The sequence below is a fragment of the Orycteropus afer genome, unplaced genomic scaffold, assembly GCF_000298275.1.
Source record: "Orycteropus afer afer isolate SDZICR_OR568_19922 unplaced genomic scaffold, OryAfe1.0 scaffold00013, whole genome shotgun sequence".
Classification (NCBI taxonomy): Eukaryota; Metazoa; Chordata; class Mammalia; order Tubulidentata; family Orycteropodidae; genus Orycteropus; species Orycteropus afer.
Window position 1 is genome coordinate 21,864,848 of NW_006921600.1, and position 19,110 is coordinate 21,883,957.

The following is a 19,110-nucleotide window of genomic DNA, read 5'->3' on the forward strand; positions in this document are numbered from 1 at the left end:
TCTTCAAATAAAACCTTAGGTAGATACTCAATATGTTGTTGTTGTTATGTGCCGTCGAGTCGGACCGGACTCACAGCGACCCCTCCTTGGGTTTCCAAGGCAGTATCACCATGGAAGTAGATTGCCCAACCTTCCTTCCGAGGAGTGGTTAGTGGGTTTGAACCGCCAGCCTTCTGGTTAGCAGTCAAGTGCCTTAGGCACTACGCTACCAGAGTTCCCAGATACTCAATATAGTAAACATAAAAGCAAACTCTCTTGGTGGGAACTATGGTGAGAACCTAGTGCTGCCTATCTCAGGAGGAAAAGCATTCAGCTCTCACCCAGCAGCCCCCGACACACAGCCAGGGGTTGCACACTGTTAACACCACTACAGTATGAAGGAGAATTCATCTTGCCCACAAATATGTGAAAACGTATACATGACAAATGTGACATTACAAAGCAATGGGGGAAAAGATGAACCCTTCAATAAGTGGAGCAAGAACAGCCAGCCAGCCAGCTGTGTGGAATACAAAATGTTAGATCCTGACCTCATACCATTCACAAAAATAGAGCCCTGGTTTACTCAAGGAAAATATGTAAGAAGCAAAACTTTAAAACTTTTAGAAGAATATATAAGAGAATATCTTTATGATTTCAGGGTTGTTGTTGTGGTTGTTCTGCCATCGAGTCGGACCTGACTCACAGCAACCCTTCCTTGGGTTTCCCAGACAGTATCACTATGGAAGTCCATTGGTCAACCTTCCTTCCAAGGACTGGCTGGTGGGTTGAACCGCCAGCCTTCTGGTTAGCAGTCAAATGCCTTAGGCACTACGTTACCAAAAGTTTTAATAAGCCCAAACTTTAATAAAGAAAAAGTGAGATAAGCCTAACTATATCTACTCCTCATTTATTGACTATCTTGTTATGTAACATTGCATATTTATGACAACAGTAAAAATAGCTACTAGCCAACTATTTTGCACATTAATGACATACATCTTGCAGTAATAAACATAAGGTATGAGGTGAGAGTAACGCTGGCTGTGATGGCTAAGGTTTATGTGTCAACTTGGCTGGGCCACGATTCTCTGTGGTTTGGCAGTTATAAAATGATATAATCTGGCAGTCATGTAATGATGTAATCATCCTCCACTTTGTGATCTGATGTAGTCATCCTCCATTTTTGCGTGGTGTCTATTTTCACTTAACAATTTGGTCTGGGAACCTAACCATGTTGATAAGTGAGGAGTGAATGTGTATTAAAATTTAAAACTTCTTATACACCAAAGAATCCAATAAAAAGTGAAAAGATAAGCTAACTCTTACAGATGGTATATGTACCCCATATCACCAACAAAGATGAACAAACAGAATAAATTTTTAAAAACACCCACTGTCCCATAGGGTTTTCCAAGGCTTTAAATCTTTATAGAAGCAGACTGCCTCATCTTTCTCCTGGAGAACGGCTGGTAGGTTCAAACCACAACCTTTTAGTTAGCAGCTGAATGTCTTAACCACTGCACCATCAGAGCTCCCTGAACATACAGAATATATAAGAAAAACCTACATGTCAATAATAAGAAAAAGAAAGACAACCTAAAAGACCATCTCAAAATTGTAATTCAAAAACTTCCCTATGTTAACACTTCAGATCACATTCTTGTAGAGCTTAGAGAACAGTACACAAGCACACATGAGATGGCATCTTATCCCAAATATATAAAACAGTTTATAACACCTGTCACTATAAATGTGTATCTATGCTATGTATACATGCCTATACATGTGTGTATATATAACATATATATGTATATATCTCATATATACCTGTCTATATACTTGATATATGTTTTATGTGTATAATGATAGCCAGATACATAGACAGACAGATAGATATCAGTTTGTCTATATATACAAAAACACTGGGATGTAGACAGAACATTTATTATGCCATTTTATTGACAAAGAAATTGAGACACAAGAAGTTAAATGATGGTCCAGGGAGAATGATATATATATATATATATACACACATATATACACATATATATATATATATATATATATATATATATATCCCCAGTGATAAAGGCATAACCCAGATTTTCCACTTTATAAGTCACAATCTTTCCATTAAAAAGAAAAAAACTCTAAAAAAAAAAAAAAAAGACACCTATTCACAAAGAAATCAGTACATCAAATGTTCACAACAGCTTTATTTCTGATATCCAAAAACTAGAAACAACTCAGGAGTCCTTCAATAGGTAAATGATTACACACACTATGGTATACCCATACCATGTAACACTACTCATCAATAACAAGGAATGAACTATTGCTACAACCACCTGGATAAATTATGCTGAGTGAAAAATGCCAACCCCAAAAGGTTACAAGCTTGACGTGACAAAATTACAAACATGGATAACAGATCAGTGGTTGCCACTGGTTGAGGACTAAGGACTCCAGAAAAGGAGAGGGGCCATGAGGCTCAGTGGGGTCATGACTATAAAAAGGCAATATGAGGGATCCTTTTTAGTGATGGAACTGTTTGGTATCTTGACTATATTGATGTCAATATCCTATTTTACTATAGTTTTGCAAGATGTTACCATTTGGGGAAAACTAGTTAAAGGACATATGGGATCTCTCTGTATTATTTCTTACAACTGTATGTGAATCTGTAGCTCAAAAAGTATAAAATAAAGAAATATTTATAACTCTGAAATAACTCTGCCTTACTGTAGTACCATTTTGAATTTAAGTGACAGAAAGTATAAGAAGGCGCTTTCCAGACTGCCAAAGACACCATGATTCAGACTCATGGCTACCTCATTTGTGTCAATGTAGAACTGTACTCTACAGTATTTTCTTCTTTTTTAAATTGTGATTTGGGTGTAAGTTTACAGAGCAAATTGGTTTTCTAGTCGACAACCCATACACATTCTGTTTTGTGACATTCACTGAAATTCCCACAGGGCAACAGCGTTCACCCCTCCTCCTTGTGCCCACCCCTTCCCTTCATCCTTCTTTCTCATCTCCCCCCACTTTCTATCTCTATCCATTGGGTTTTCAATGACTGAGTTTTCAGAATTAGATTGCCAGGACTTTCTTCCAAGGTGTCTTTGGGTGGACAAAGCTCCAATGTTTCTGTTAGCTCCAAATGCATTAACTATTTGCACCACCCAGGGACTCCACAAACTGCCAAGTGCTCTACAAACACTAGGTTGCAATCACCATTATCCTCCATCAATCCACTTCATCAACAGTATTCACTGTCACCCTATTCCTTCATCCATTAGGCCCCTCTACTGGGGTCTGATCACTGTACTTGTTATCACCTGTCTTTTTATCTCTATATGCCCAGAAAGAGCCCGAGTACAGTGACAGTTAAGCGCTCAGCTGCTAACCTAATGGCTGGCAGTTTGAACCCACCCCACAGCTCCATAGGAGAAAGACCTAGTGATCCATTCCTGTAAAGATTACAGCCTAGAAAACCCTATGAGGCAGTTCTACTCTGTCACATGAGTTTCCTATGAGTCGGAATCAATTCCATGACAACTATCAACAACAACCATAGGCCCAGAACCTAACCTAGTACCAAGCATATAGCAAGTGCTCAATAAATGTAATAATTCATGATTTTCTTGTTCAGTACAAAGGGTGCCAAGACTAGCAGAAGTATGGAGGGGAGGGTACAGGGAAGAAAGAGGAACACCCAGCAGCCATGAGGCTACGCCTTGAAAATTTCATCAGTAACCTCCTCCTTCCTGAGTTGCTGAGAACCCAAATGAAGCAAAGGCCTGTACAAAGGGTGTGGTAGCGAGAGCAAAAACATGAATCCAATTCCTTTTCACCCATTTCAAGCTCTGCAAATGAGGGAATTGACCACTTACAGTTTGGGTCACTGGAACAAGATGGGAAGGTGGGCTGTGGTGTGTACTCTTCTGGAAAGGATTTTAAAGGCTAGCTGACAGCCCTTTTCCTGAAATGATTAGACAGAAGAACTGCCCAGGGGCAGAGGAATGTATTAAATGATCTGTTAAGATCTCCCAGAGACCTCACACTCTCCCCCGGAGCAAGCATATTTGGCTCACAGGGTAGAGAGGGGGTTCCCACGCCCTGAAAACAATGGTAGCTCCTCACTCCTACTCCAAATAGTTTTCAAGCATAAGAAAGCACAAGCGGGTGCTTTGCTCCTCCTAATGTTATCGGATAATTTTTCAAATTCTTACTCAATTACACACCAGGCTCTTATCTGCAATCTCCACAGGCCAAATAGCCCTGCTTTCACATCATGCCCAATGAGCCCACAGAACGCAAGTATCCCTCCCAAGTAATTCCAGCTCTTATAAACATGAGATCGTTTTACATTAAGTTTTGTAAGAATGTGTGTGTGTGCACGTGCGTGTGCACCTTTTCTTCAAGAAGTAAGGAGGACATATGAGATGGACAGAGGGTTAAAAACTGGGGAGGTTTCTGTTTCTGTCTTGAAAATGATTAACTCTTTTGCTGCCAAATCCAGAAAAGCTAGCATTCTTTGGATTGACAGTCCTGCCCCAGGCCAGAAGAGCAAAAGAAAGCACCCCGCACACATTTACTTTTAAAAAGAAATAACTGGCACAAATGTTTCAGGCTTTGGCAGTGGGAGCGCTACTGTAGTTTTAAGGAAAGCTTAGGTGTTTCAAAGTTGTGTTTTTACTGGCCTTATAATATCCAGAGTAAGAACCTCATTAATCAAAGCACCAGATACCATCTACCCAAAATGCTTCCATGTTTGGTTTAAAATTGCTGACAGCAAAGAGCTGAGATAACTTACATCACCATAAATCACTGAATAAATGCAGAGATCAAGAGATACAGCACAACTGACTCCAACAACGTCTAAAACACAAAGCCTATTAATGCCATCCTTTCAAGATGAAACCTTAAATTGGGAGCAGGAGAGAGAGACAAGTAGAAGAACCTATGGCAGCTACTCTTTGGTTTCTACCCTTCTCCCAAACAATAATGAACATCTAGACTCTATGCAAGGAGCCCTGGGGGCATAGTGCCTAAAGCATTTTACTGCTAACCAGAGAGTAGGCGGTACAAACCCACCAGGCACTCCTCAGAAGGAAGACTGGGCAATCTACTTCCATAAAGATTTACTGCCTCAGAAACCCAAAGGGAGTTGCTATGAGTCAGAATCAACTGATGGCAGTGGGTTTGGTTTTTTGCTTTTAGACTCAATGTGGCAACTCACTTTATGATAGCATTTTTTGGTCACTAGTCCTAAAAATGAGGATGAAACTCTTTCCACTTTCCAGCTGGGAAGTTGAGAACCCCTAAATTGGAATGGCTGATCCAGCATTACTTAGCTAGTCCTCCATGACCCTACAAGCTTTCCCTCCCTCCAAATGATATTTTTTAAATGCTGTAATGATAAAAATATGAGCTGTCATGATTATTAATAGTACTCATTTAGAAACAAAACAAAGGACTGTTACTTAGCCTATTCATTAACTGAAAAGAAAACAAATATAAACATGAAACATTTGAACTCTGTATTACAGCACATCTTATCATGATCCATAATGAAATCCCTTAATTTGACAAAGGGCCTAACAGATGAAAAGAGGTATAAGAAGCAAAAGGCTATACTACATCTTAGGAAGGCCTGAAGTCACTTCTCCCACAGCCTGGATGTCTAAATCAACCCCATGCTATCTCCTTATCTATACCATCTCCCCACCAATTTGTGCCAGTCCATCTATACCATCTCCCCGCCAATTTGTGCCAGTCCAGATGTCAGGGATTAAGTCTTCTCACTTCCTTATGTCTTTAATGTTAATTAAAGACAACCACCCAACTTCCCTTTCTTCTTTCTTTCAAATTCAAGTACTACAAACAACAATACAAATGTGTATAATACCAAGAGTTACATAGATTTGTTTCTGGCCCACGAACACGGACTAGGGAAATCATACTAACCAGAAAGCAGGCAATTTTCTCACTCTGTAAGTCTCTGAGCTTATTGGAGGTCCAAGATTTAACATATTAATCCTGATTCAAGCATTCACTGTCTCAACTATGCAGTCACAAGTCTACCTCTAGGCCTGTCTTGCGCCTCAACTTCTCCAACTGGGAGGCCCATCTTCCCAGTAAATCTTGCCACCTAACCAAGTCTCACTTCTACTTCTCTCCAGGCCAGCTGCCACTCTACCACCACCTGTGAGTACCCCCCATGTATACACAGCAACCACACAAACCTGGCAAGCTTTGGGACTAGAGAGACTGTTAGTCTGAAAATATAACTGTTCTTGTACTGACAAGGAGTCTCTGAGGTGGTACAAAGGGTTATTGAGCTCGGCTGCTAATAGAAAGGCTGGAAGTCTGAGTCCACCTACAGGTACCTCAGATGAAAAGCCTGGTGATCTACTTTTAAAAAATCAAACACTGAAAACCCTGTGGAGCACAGTTCTATTCTAATACACATGGCGTCACCAGGAGTCAGTTAACTCAAGGGAAACTGGTTTGGGGTTTTTTAACTTACAAGTGTGCCTGATTAACAGGGGCAACCTCATCATCTTCAGAATCTTACATAAGCAAGAATCGAGAACCAGGAAAGCTAGCAGGATTTAAGAAATTCTCTATTTTAACTCCTGATTTCCTAGATGAGAACACTAAGGCCCAGGCAGGTCAAGTAGGTGTGTACCAGGAAAACATTTGAAAGAATGCATTTACTCTGTTTTGTGTTAGGATACTAGATAGAAAATGAGAACAATCAACTTCACGTGTATGGCATTTCACAGTCTCAAAGTCCTTTCACATGAATTATTTCATTTGAACCTCACAATAGCATTAAGTCAGCCTGGATTCATACTGTCTCCATCACTTACAAGCCATGTGCTTTTGAGCAAGTTATTTAACCTTCCTGTGTCTCTGTTTCCACATCTGTTTAATGGGGATAACAACAGTCCTTACCTTATAAAGGCTGTTGGTGAAGTCAAGAACTAAAATATGTGCATTTAGAACAGAACTTGGACATGAGAAGCACTTGATAAATGCTAGTCTGCAGCAGCAGCAGTAGCAGCCAGAGCCAAGAATTGTTACAGATGAGAAAACTGGGGATTTTGAGACCTTGAATAAATTACCCTCAAGATCACAGTAATAAATGGCAAAGTCAAACAGAATCCAGACTTTCTGCTTCCAAATGCCTTAGATTTTTCCCTTAGATTCATTTTCCCTTAGATTCATTCTGCCCAAAATAGATTTCACTCCAAAATACCTCAGCCAAGATGCCTCCTCAAAGAGCAGCTCATTCATCTGTCAAGATCTGGCCTAGTGCACGCCACTCTCCCAAAAAAATGGATCAGAAAAAGACTAGTACAAAAAGGGATTTCAGTGTTTGGAGATAACGTTACCAATCTTTCTTTTAGAATAGGATCTACTTTTTAAACCTCATGGCATATAGTGTCATGGCTAGCTCATGCTTTTGGGTCCCTGTGTTTTCTGTGCTTAGTCGTCCTATGGTGTCCTGACCACCCAGCCATCCACAGAGCTCAAGGATCTTTCAGACTTATTCACCATGCTGTGATTCTAAATGCAGGATCCAGGCTCAGACAGCAAAGACAAAGTCCCAACTTTCACAATGCCTTTTGGGTCACCTGCCTATAGATAACTACAGTTTTAGAAGAAAAAAAAAGTTAAAAAAAAAAAAAGACTCTGCTTAGCAGATGGCATCCTAAAATATCCTCAAAAAATAGACAAAGCACACTTCCCAGCTGTTTTTCTTTCCTCACAAATATATGTATATATTTCAAGTTCAGAACCATTCCTTCACAATGCATAAATAAGGTCAAGGCTACGTAATATCAATGGACTTGAAAAACTAGAGGGGAGAGTTTTCTTGTTTGTCTATTTGCACTTTTTCTCTCTATTTACCACAGATCAGGCAGCTGCCTCTAGCCAAACCCAAGCTTCCAAAAAGTATTGCAACAGTTTCTCTTTCAAGTCAATCCTGTTTTAACACCTGCTCAAGACAGATCTAAACTGTCTTCATTTTAGACTGTGAATATCTGCTAAAAATGGTGAATAAATCCTAGACAAATGTAGAACGTGTTTTGCCTCATCTACAGAAAGTCTTACTTTTGTTACAGACTCCTGGGATTTCAGGGTTAATATTTTTCTTGGTTTCCAAGGTATGAGATATAATTGAAGAAATCTGATCAACTCATATATAGCCCTAAAGTAATGTTCTGAAGAGGGCAGTCTTTGGGGTAAGAGAGTCATGCATGGTGCTAGATAGTTTGTATCATTACTTGTCCTATTATAACCACAATATTTACAATATGTAATCAACTTTGAATTTCAAATAACACTAAAAGAAAAAGGGAGTGGGTTTTCTATTGAAGTGGGGGAAGCCCACAGAAGTGTGGCATAACATTCAATCTCCATGCAGAAAACAGTTCAATTCAATTTATAAACATTTAGTTCTTACTGTGTGCCAGAAGCCGGACACAAGGAAATGAATAAAAGACAGTTCTGTCCCCAAGGTACTTAGTGACTTGTAAACAAAGAGATGCAAACAAAGATAAAAGTGTAATATGATGTGTGCAATAACACAAGTATGCACAAGGACACTTCAGAGGAGATGCTGGAAAGAAAGCAAGGAGAGAAACTGAGGAATCCTGCTTGCAATTCCGCACGGGATTACCGTGCAGAGAACAAGGATAAGTAGGGTAGCCTTCCTGGGGGAAGTGGGACCTGAGCTGGATTTTAAAGTATGAATAAATTTCCAGGTTGAATGAAAAGAGTACAATCCAAAGAGAGGGAAGAACATGGATAAAGCATGGCACATGAAATAACAGTATGTGGTAAGGAAACTAGAGGCAGCTTTATAGTGGCATAAAATGTGAGCAGGGTAAATGGGAAATGACAGGTATAGACAGTCATTTATGCTATGACCTTAACAGGACAATAAGTCTGTGTTTTTAAAAATCATTTTGATGGTATTATGTAAGAAAAACTGTCAAGATCAAACCATCTTTTTTTTTTTTTTAAAGAAACTATTTCTAAAAAATTATTGCAGTACTCCAGGTCACTTGTTTATTCATTCAATATTTCAGTCAATAAATATTTACTAAAGGCCACCATTTGAGCTATAATATTGTTCTAGACATGCGTCCTATCTTAAGGAATCTCATAATCTGAGTTAACTTAACAGTACAAAACCAGGTGCCTTTGAGTTGATTCTAATTCATGGTGACCTCGTATGTGCAGAACAGAACTGCACCACAGGGCTTTCAAGGCTGTGAGCTTTCAGGGGCAGAGAGCTAGACCTTTCTTCTGAGTAGAAAGAAAAGATGTAACACATGCAAGGTCTTTTTCAAAGGCATTGCTAGGTAGGTTCAAACCACCAACCTCTTGGTGAGAAGGCCGGTGCTTAATCATTTGAGCAATCCAGGGACTCCAAGAGTTACTTATTTAGCTTTTAATATTTCCTATACACTGAATTAGGAGCTCTGGTAGCATAGTGCCTAAGACACTTGACTGCTAACCAGAAGGCCACCAGCCAGCCACTCCTCGGACGGAAGGTTGGGCAAGTTACTTCCGTAGTGATACTGCCTTGGAAACCGACGGAGGGGTCACCATGAGTCGGGTCTGACTTGACGGCACATGACAACAACAACAACATACACTGAGTTACTACTTCACACACAGCCAAGGTAGGTGTTGCTATTGCTATATCACAGAAGAGTAAACTTAGAAAAGAAATTGAGTGACTTGAGCAAGGCCGTACAGCCAGGAGGTGATGTTGGCAAGATTCTAACTGAGGACTGGCTCCTATGCCTATCTATATTCTTTGCACTGCATTCCAAAAAAAAACAAACTCACTGCTGTCGAGTCGGATCCGACTCATAGCGACCCTCCTTGGAATTCCGAGACGGAATCTCTATGGAAGTAGATTGCCCAGTCTTCCTTCCAAGGAGTGGCTGGTGGGTTTGAACCACCAGCTTTCTGGTTAGCAGTCAAATGCCTTAGGCACTACACCACAACCTCAAAACATTCCTACCAAAAGTCTAGTAGAAGAAAGAGTACTGAAATACAAGTATTCAGAACATAAGGCAGTGTGCCAACCACCAATGTCAACTACTCAGGAAGGAATCAGTGCAGAAGATCCTGGATAGAGTGGAAAGAAAATGTGGACAAAACTCAGAGTTATGAAAAAAGACCAGGCTTACCGGTCTGATAGAGACTGCTGAAACCCCCTAGACTATGGCCCTTAGTCACCCTTTGGGCCTGGAATCGAACTCACTCCCATAGCTTCCAGCCAAACATCAGACAGGCCTATAAATTGAACATTTATCCCAGGAAGGTACACTCCTTAGAACAATCAGCCAGGGGAGATCACAAGGGCAGTATCTGCACAAGGGGATAACCCGGGGGCAGGAGCACATAGGAAAGAAGGACACAGGGAAAAGTAAGCACAGAGAGGAAGTGGGAAGCGAGCTGCTACACTATGGGGATTGCAATCAATGTCATGAAACAAGATGTGTAGAACTACTGTATGGAAAATTAACATGCTTTGTAAACTTTCATCCAAATCACAATTCAAAAATAAAATAAAAAACCATAAGGCAGTATGAGATTGGTACCGTACGAGATCTATTAAGAAAAAAGCTGTGTGGGTGAAAGAGAGGGAAGGGTCATTTCTGGTCATGGTGACCAATGAAGGCATCCCAGAAGAATTGGGCTTTACTGGGTGAGATTTCAGTAGGTGAAGATGTGAGAATGGGCAGCAACAAAGGAGCATTCTTCAAACAGCGCTCTGAACACAGACTGGTGACTGCCAAGGTCCTAATTCTTGTTTCATCAATCGCCAGCTGATGACCCTGGGTGAGTTACTAAACCTCCTACACCTGACTTTTTCATCAGCAAAATGGAGTAAGAGAAATATATTCCTCTTAGAGTTGACGTGAAGATTAGGAAATAATCTATTCAAAGTACATAGCACAATGGCTAGCAAACGATAATCTTCAAACAAACTGCAAAATGTTAGCTAATAGTATATGTGTTTACCCATTAAACCCAATGCCATCAAGTTGATTCCAACTCATAGAGACCCTATGGAACAGAGCTGTTGTTATTATATGCTGTTGAGTTGGACCCGGCTCATAGCGGGTTTCCGAAGCGGTATCACTAGGGAAGTAGATTGCCCAACCTTCCTTCCGAGGAGTAGCTGGTGGGTTTGAACCAGCAGCCTACTGGTTAGCAGTCAAGTGCCTTAGGCACTAAGCTAAGCAGAGCTCCTATAGAACAGAGTAGAACTGCTCCATAGGGCTTCCAAGGCTATAAATCTTTATGAAAGCAGACTGCCACATCTTTCTCCCATGGAGTGACTATTAGGTTCCAACCACCTTTTGGTTAGTAGCTGAATGCTCTGACCACTGCACCACCAAAGTGCCTGTGTTTAAAGAATGGTAAATAGTCCACATAGGTCCACAGGCCAATTCAGGCAAAATGAGAAATATGGTTGAAATGACAGCGTACAGCCAAATTGAGGACCAAGTGAAGTATCAACCTGGGAAAGATGGTCTCTATTCAGCAGGCAATAGGGAATCATTAGAGGAAAGACACAATATTCATAACATTCCAAGCTGATCTCTCCTGGGAGCCCTTAGCCTCTCCCTTTAGCATGCAGTTCACTGTGACCCCTTCAGAAGAGATATAAGGCCACAGGGACAGGCTCTAGCAAGATCTATAGGAAAACAGATACTGTCAACTAGTCAACTCCTAATACGTGCAAAATCCTTCTCGTTTCTTCCTGTCTTCATTCTCTACTCTCTCATCTAAACACACAATAATGACTGAGATACAATTATTAAGCCATTTTCCCTACAAGACTGGTTGATCTTTTCTTATTAAGGCAAAAGAAATTTTCCAGGAGCCAGTCAGGGTAACTGAGATAATTACTATTTATTACTTTTTGAAACTTGGTAATATATGGCTTGTTACTTACTTATTTTCAAATTATTGTCTTTTCTATAAGCTGACTATTATATTACTCATTTATTAAAACATGAAGAAATTTTTGGGTTGATGGTTATTTCACTACCTCAAGTGAGATGGTTTCATGAGTGTAAACTATGTCAAAATATCAAACTATAGTCCTTAAACAGTTTATTTATTGTGTATCAATTAAACTCAATAAAGCTGTTAAAAATAGTAAATTTTAATAATCCATGTACTTATTAAAAGGTATAAGCATAAATACATATATGAACATATGAATGCATATGTCAAAATATTAACTCTAAAAAAATTTACCAGGCAGATCATTATCCAGAAACATGTATACAGGCTTATAAAACTTTGGGGTAGAGGACACTTAAAAACAAAGAAAGCGAGAGAGAGAGATTCATTTCTTAAATACTATTGTAAAATCAGAAAATCAGTAATAGTGCCATTCGTTTATAATTTTAAAACATGTTTTTAAGTGCTCTCATTTATTTTTAAATTTAACAACTTTAGATGTAACTTTCCCAGATTCTCCAAAAGGCCAGTTCCAGAGCTGACACCTGAATTTTATTGACAGCAGAAATGTATATACATCGACAACTTTTTCTCTGCAACTTGACAAAATATTTTATTAGGAAGTACAGAGTGTAAGATGATTCCCCTGAAGAAAACCACTCTTTTGGAAGAAAACATTACCAGGTGCCACAAGGCAGCCCACGTTTATCTAGAATGAACACTAGGAGTTTACAAGGCAAGGGCTGGGCACCTGCTGGTTTAGAAAGGGGGTGTGGTCCCTACATACCAGGACCAAATCAACTCTGCAAACTTCCCTGCAAAGAAATAATCAAGGTTTGTCCAGGCTTTCAACATGTGCGGTGCATGACGATGTGGCCTAATTATCAGACCAGTTTCTCCAGAGAACATTTCTGTTCCCATTCCCCAGCAGAATTCCTCACATGTAAAAACTAAGGACCTATCATGAACACTGTTTCCAATCACTGCCACTTTCCACAACATATAGCATCCCCTGGCTCCTTGCCCACCACCTTCCTCCAGGGTCTTTCTACTCTGAGATGCAGAGGTCTTGAATTTTTCTGAGGGCTTCCTTTTCTTCCAAAAGTTCACCTTACTGCAGAGTCGCTATTTTTTCCTTAGCAAGGGATGAGAAGCCTTCAATCATCTCGCAGGAAAATGATAGCATCTGCTTGGGGATTCCAACGAGATGTTTTACTGCAGCTTTTCACAAACTGATTATATTTAAAGCTCCCTTGGGAAGTGGGGGCTGGAAGGAAAGAAGCTTAGAAGAAGACCTTTGTTGGCATTTGTGAAGAAGCACTCAGACCTCCCCAGGGTGATGAGCTTGTTTAAATACCAGCAATTGGCATTCCCAAGCGCATGTGCACGCACACACAATATGAGTAGAGTTTTAAATTTCAACTCTGGGCCCTAAAAGGGTCCTGAAAGGGTTAAACTGTTCAAGGCAAAGGCTTGCGTTTTTTCTATCAAACTGCTCCAGATGGAAAGTACAAAATTTCACTTTCCGGCTCTGTGGTGCACACACACTGTTCTTGTAACACATTCAAAAAAAAAAGACCCCCAATGTTCTCAAGAAAGAGAATTTAACTGCCCAGCATACAGTGCCACTGTTTTTGACTATTCCTCCTGGAATATTTGCATTAACTGTCAATCTCCAACTTTCTGTAAAAACTCAAGGTATGGAAAGGGTAAGAAAAAGGGGATTTGAATAAGGAAAGGGCAATAGCTAGGACTGACTGTATACAGTAACGTGACCTCACCCAAACACCACCCAGATTATCATCTCTGGTAACCATGCCCTGGCACCTTACCATCACTTCAGCTGCTCCAATCCCAGCAAAGAAACCAACAGGGTAGATGCCAGAAGGCTTCAGGTTATGACCACAAATCTAACCAGGGATGTCAATCATTTCCAGAGATGAATATACATGAAAGCACTTTGTAAATTGAAAGGAGCTAAGCAAAAACACTAAAAATATTACTGCTTTCGAGTCAGACAGTGAGAGGCATGAACTTTCAAAGGAATCTGAACACCCACAAACCAGAAACAATGATGGTTTTAAGAAAGGCAGCTAGCTGACTAAAGAGGCACGCCCCTCACAAAACCACACTGGGGTTGGGGATGGGGCTGCAGCCTCACAAGTCCTTCAGGCACATACAAGCAGGTGGCTTCAAAGAAGGAAAAAACCATACGAGAGAGAGGGTCCTACAAATTCCTTTTAGGTCTACTTGATTCTAACCATTCCGACTGAAATGTAGGACCCAGGACTCTGGTGTCAGGCAAACAGAAGAGCAGTCAACGAATCTCCTGTGGATAAGGCAGGAGTTCACCAGTTCATTTTACAAAAAAGGACACAGGCTCAGAGGGTTTGTGTGACTGAACCAAGGTATCTTTTGTTACTACTAGAAGAACTTAAGAACTTAAACTAGAACTCAAGTTTCTTCCCTAGACTTGTTTTCTATAATTTAATAAACCAAAAGACCAAACCCACTACCATCAAGTTGATTCTGACTCAGGGTTTCCAAGGCTGTAAATCTTTACAAAAACAGACTGCCTCACCTTTCCCCTGCGGTGCAGCTGCTGAGTTTGAACCACCAGCCTTTTGGTTAGCAGTAGAATGCCTTAACCAATGTACTACCAGAACTTCATATCATATAATAGCTGGGGGCTTTGAAGTGAATAAGCAATACAGCCTTAGTGGTCAGCCCTACTGGGCAAGAAGGCATGCTCAACAAACACCTAACTATCGCACCTATTGAGCACTTACATGTGCCAAATACTGTGACAAACAATGTGTAATACTATTTCACCAAATCCTCACAACTAGCTTAGAAAATGGATATTATCTTGCCTTTAATCACTGAGGAAACTAAGTTTCACCTAACTTGCCCAATGTGGCAAGGAAAGTAAATGGCTTTATACCAGAATTCAACCTAGATCTGTTTGACTCTAAAATCCGCACTCTTCACCACCAAACCAAATTGACTCGCTGTTATAGCAATTTTCATCTTGGCACCTGTAAGACAAGTAAGACTAGCAGCACTATGTGTCCTATGCAAAAAGCTAAAATTCGTAATATAATCCTGACCAAGGACTTCAAGCTAGTGAAAAGGGAAGATCCAATCTAGAACCCAGGGCTTGTCTCTAAATTCTGAGCTCTTTCAAGGACAACACAGGTTCTAGAGCTTATTCTAGAATGTAAGCAACAGGAGGATGGGGACTTTGTTTTGTTCACTGCTAGTACCTAGAACACATATACCCAAAACCACACCCACAGCCATTGTGACTCATAGAGAACCCCATAGGGTTTCTAAGGCTGTAAATCTTTACAGAATCTTTCTCCCACAGAGCAGCTGGTGGGTTTGAACCACCAGCCTTGTGGTTAGCAGCCAAATGCCTTAACCACAACACTGCCACAGCCCGGAACACATATAGATACTCAATAAATAAAACCATAAAAACCAAACTCACTGCTGTCGAGTCAGATCCGACTCATAGCAACCCCTCCTTGGATTTCCGAGGCGGTATCACTACAGAAGTAGATTGCCCAACCTTCCTTCCGAGGAGTGGACTCAATAAATAGTTGCTGAATAAAGGAATGAGATCAAACTACACGGCTTGGCTGTGTGACCTTGGAAAGATTTCTTATCCTTTCTAAGCCTCAGTTTCCTCATGTGACAAATGGAAGAGGACAACAATATCCACCTCTTGGGCTGGTGTGAGGATTAAACAAATCAATTCATGTATAGCACCTGGGACAGTTAGGAACATAGTGAGTACCCAAAATGTAATCTATTATTATTACTGTCATTCACTGACAGATTTTGGCTCCTTAAGGGCAGGGGTTGTTACGAGTTGGAAGCGACTAGATGGCAGTGAGTTTAGGTTTTTTTTGGTTTAAGGACTTTTTATTTTTTTTCCCACCCAGGTAGAGGATTTTTTCATTATAAAAATACAGAAGAGAGAATTGTGAGTCGGTAAACCTGCTTCTCATTTCAGATCTACCACCACCTAGCTGTGTGACCTTGGACAAACCTCTTGATTTCTCTGTACTCACTTCAACTGTAAAATGAGAGATTCGACTATTCAAATCAGTTTCATAAGCATTTATCAGGTACTTTCTCTGAGTAAGACATCATGTTTAGCCATCTATAAAATTCTTTGATACTGAATAGTGTCAAATGGAAAAGTATCAAAGAAAAGCAAAATGGTCTCTTGCTATGGCAAGGCTGAAAAGAAACCCCAAATAGCCCACTGCATTACATCATCTCAATGAGCAATGTTTGTAAATACACAAAGTGTTTAATTTTGAAATGCCTGTGAGAAATCCTTTACCAATAAGGAATCGGCAGATACAGTTCTATTAACACCATTCAACCTCAAGCCTTCCAAAAAAATAAACATGTAAAATCACTTTACACCTTAGTCAAATGGTGTGCTGCTGGAGAGAAACCTGGGAAAGTCAAAGTTATTAACGCTCCCTATGGCAACAGTTAAGAATAGGATGTGACAAGAGAATGACATATCTGGATTCTACTGCAGGGTGGATTCCAGAAGCAGAATGCAGTGCATCTGGACAGGACACTGAGGCCAGTGGCCTATTGTTTACAAAAACAGCCATGGATTACGAACAGTGACAAGAGGCCAAGACCTCAATTATAACTTACAACCACACCTCTCCCAATCCCAGCTCAACTGAAGATATCAGTCTACTCCTCACCTCTGTAATAAACCTACCAATATTTGCAGTCAAGTGGATGGAAGGTCCCTTAGGGCACCTCCAGCACTGACCAAGCTGAGGATATAAAAAAATAAATAAATAAAGATCTGCAGGCACAATAGGGACTTCAAACTACCTTCTAACCTTCCAAGAGCTAAGGCAGCTGCCCGTTTCAAACCCTAGCCCTACCCCCACCCCAGGCAATCAGTAGAGGGGAGACATGGCCCTTCCCAAGTCCTCTATGATAGGAAAGGGTCTCCTTGCATTGGTGCAGGAAAACAAGGAGGGGCCCCTCCCTCTGTACTCTGAAACAAAGGAAAACCCAGAGCTCCAACCATGTGGTGTAACAGTCAAAGCCACCCACCTCTCCCACTCCCCAGCTGAGGTCTCAATGGGCTGAAGCCACATGGCTCTTCCCAGTGACTGGCCAGGAAAGGACAGCACCTTGCACAACACATGCTGGGGGCCTTAACAAGCAAGAGTCCCTCCTAAGGGAAGCTGGTTAAGGAAAGGCTGTCTCAGAAGAGGCTCTGGATTCACATGCCAAGTCTAGCCATCAACTGAATGTGGAGACAGGTCATTTGATTTCTCCAGGTGGACATTTCGCTTTACCCTTCACATTTTCTGCAGGGAGGAAAATAGGGCTTTCAAAGAACGTATTCTGGAGCAAAGGGAGACAACACAGAAGGGTTAAACAATTATGTCTTCCTCATTTTCCAGAATCAACACCACCCAGCAAACCGAACATCCTAACTCAATTCAGATCTAGGTGGAGACAGGGTGTGGGTGACCTTATTCTTTCTGCTCTCTGATGTCTGATTACATCTTGGGCCATCAGGAACCAGGCAGATATAAGGTGTACCTAACTAAGGTGGCTATGAACTTTCCTTGTCTGATACCATAGCAAATCTCTTATTTTGATACAGCACATCAGAAAAAAGCCCCGCCTCTCCTAGGACTCCCCATATGGTACCTATTCTCAAGGTTGCCTTTCTCAGCCAGGACTCCTCTTCAACCCCTGAAATAAATTCCCAAACACCTGTCAGATTTCAGTAGCCCTTCAAGAAAACCGCTGCAGATATCCTAGGGCAAATTACTGCCTTTCTTTCTCCAAGAACCTTCAACCCCTCCCCCCACACAATCAGCCTGGGTTAAAGGGCTGCCCCCCAAAAAAACCAAACGAGCCCCATAGAGACAAACCTGAAGCCCACTCTGAAAAATTCCCTTCAATCGCCTATGGCGCCTGGCACTGCCCATCCTTTGGTCGGCTGGACCCACCTATGAAATCACCTCTAGGGTCAGCCTATCCCCACCTGCTCCACCCAAAGAAATGAACACCCTGAAAATCAAGGTGTAAATGCATGTTACATGGGTCCACACAGCATGTGCATTATGCTATTTTTCAAAGCCCTTACCTTTGACCTGAGTATCGTACTCTGCTATGATCTCCTTATCCTTTTTGAATTTGGCTGGAGACGTCATGTTTTCCTTCTTTCTTCCAAATTCGAATTGTGAATTTATAGATCCACGGGAAAAATTCAACCACCGAAATCAATACCTCCAAGACCGCTTCTCCCAAGAGCAGAAGGGGCCCCCGCGGTGGTCTCCAGCGCTCCGGCGAGCGCGGGCTGCGGGCTGGGTGGGCGGCTAAGGCGGGCACATGCAGAAGGTGGGCGCTGGGGCCAGGCGCGGGCGGCTGTTCGTGTGCTAGAGCCCGAGCCGCAGCCTCAGCCTTAGCCGGGAGAATTGCAGCGCCCGGAGGCTGGCCTGGGGTCTGACATCAACGACACAGGCGGGGAGTGGAAGTCCTTCCGCACAACAGCATGGTGTGGGGGTGTGGGGGTGCGGGGGTGTGGACGCGCCCAGCTGTGTCCCCGAGAGGGAGTGGGTGCGTATCGGGGCGCCGGGGCGAGGGCTGGGCGTGCTTCTCGGTTTTTGTTGTACAGTCTCGAAGATGCTGCAAATCAAATCCCAAACGGGAGCCGCAGCAGCAGCGCGGACTGGATCGGAAGTCGTTTGATTCGGTTCACTTGCCTGTAAATGCAGGAAAGGGGGAGGGGGTGGGGGTGATCAGCTTGGGCGCAGATCCTAATCGCGGCGGGGGTGGGGTAGGGGACGTCGTTCCCAGGGCCCATTCAAACGCCGCCCGGCCCTCAGAGCCCAGCGCGGCGAGGTAGGGAGGAAGGACGCTCCCTCCGGATTTTGTTTTTAAGGCTGAAAGAAAACACTTTGGAGCAGCCACCGGCACGGGATTCAGGCGGGGACTGCAGCGGGTACGCCGGGCTCCGGGCAGGGACTGCAGCACCTCGGTGGCCGCCTGGCCTCCTGAGTCCAGTCAGTGCTGGGCAGCGGCCAGCCCGAGGGGGCC

The 19,110-nt window shown here is 42.0% G+C and overlaps 1 protein-coding gene across 1 annotated transcript in view; it reads right to left on the minus strand.

The window, feature by feature from the left end:
• Positions 1-18,224, minus strand: part of SRGAP2 (SLIT-ROBO Rho GTPase activating protein 2) — a 351,569-nt gene extending 333,345 nt beyond the window's left edge. Inside the window, exon 1 of the mRNA XM_042782562.1 lies at positions 18,158-18,224. Within this exon, the coding sequence (XP_042638496.1) occupies positions 18,158-18,224 (67 nt within the window). The remainder of the gene's footprint in view (positions 1-18,157) is intronic.
• Positions 18,225-19,110: the final 886 nt, after the last annotated feature.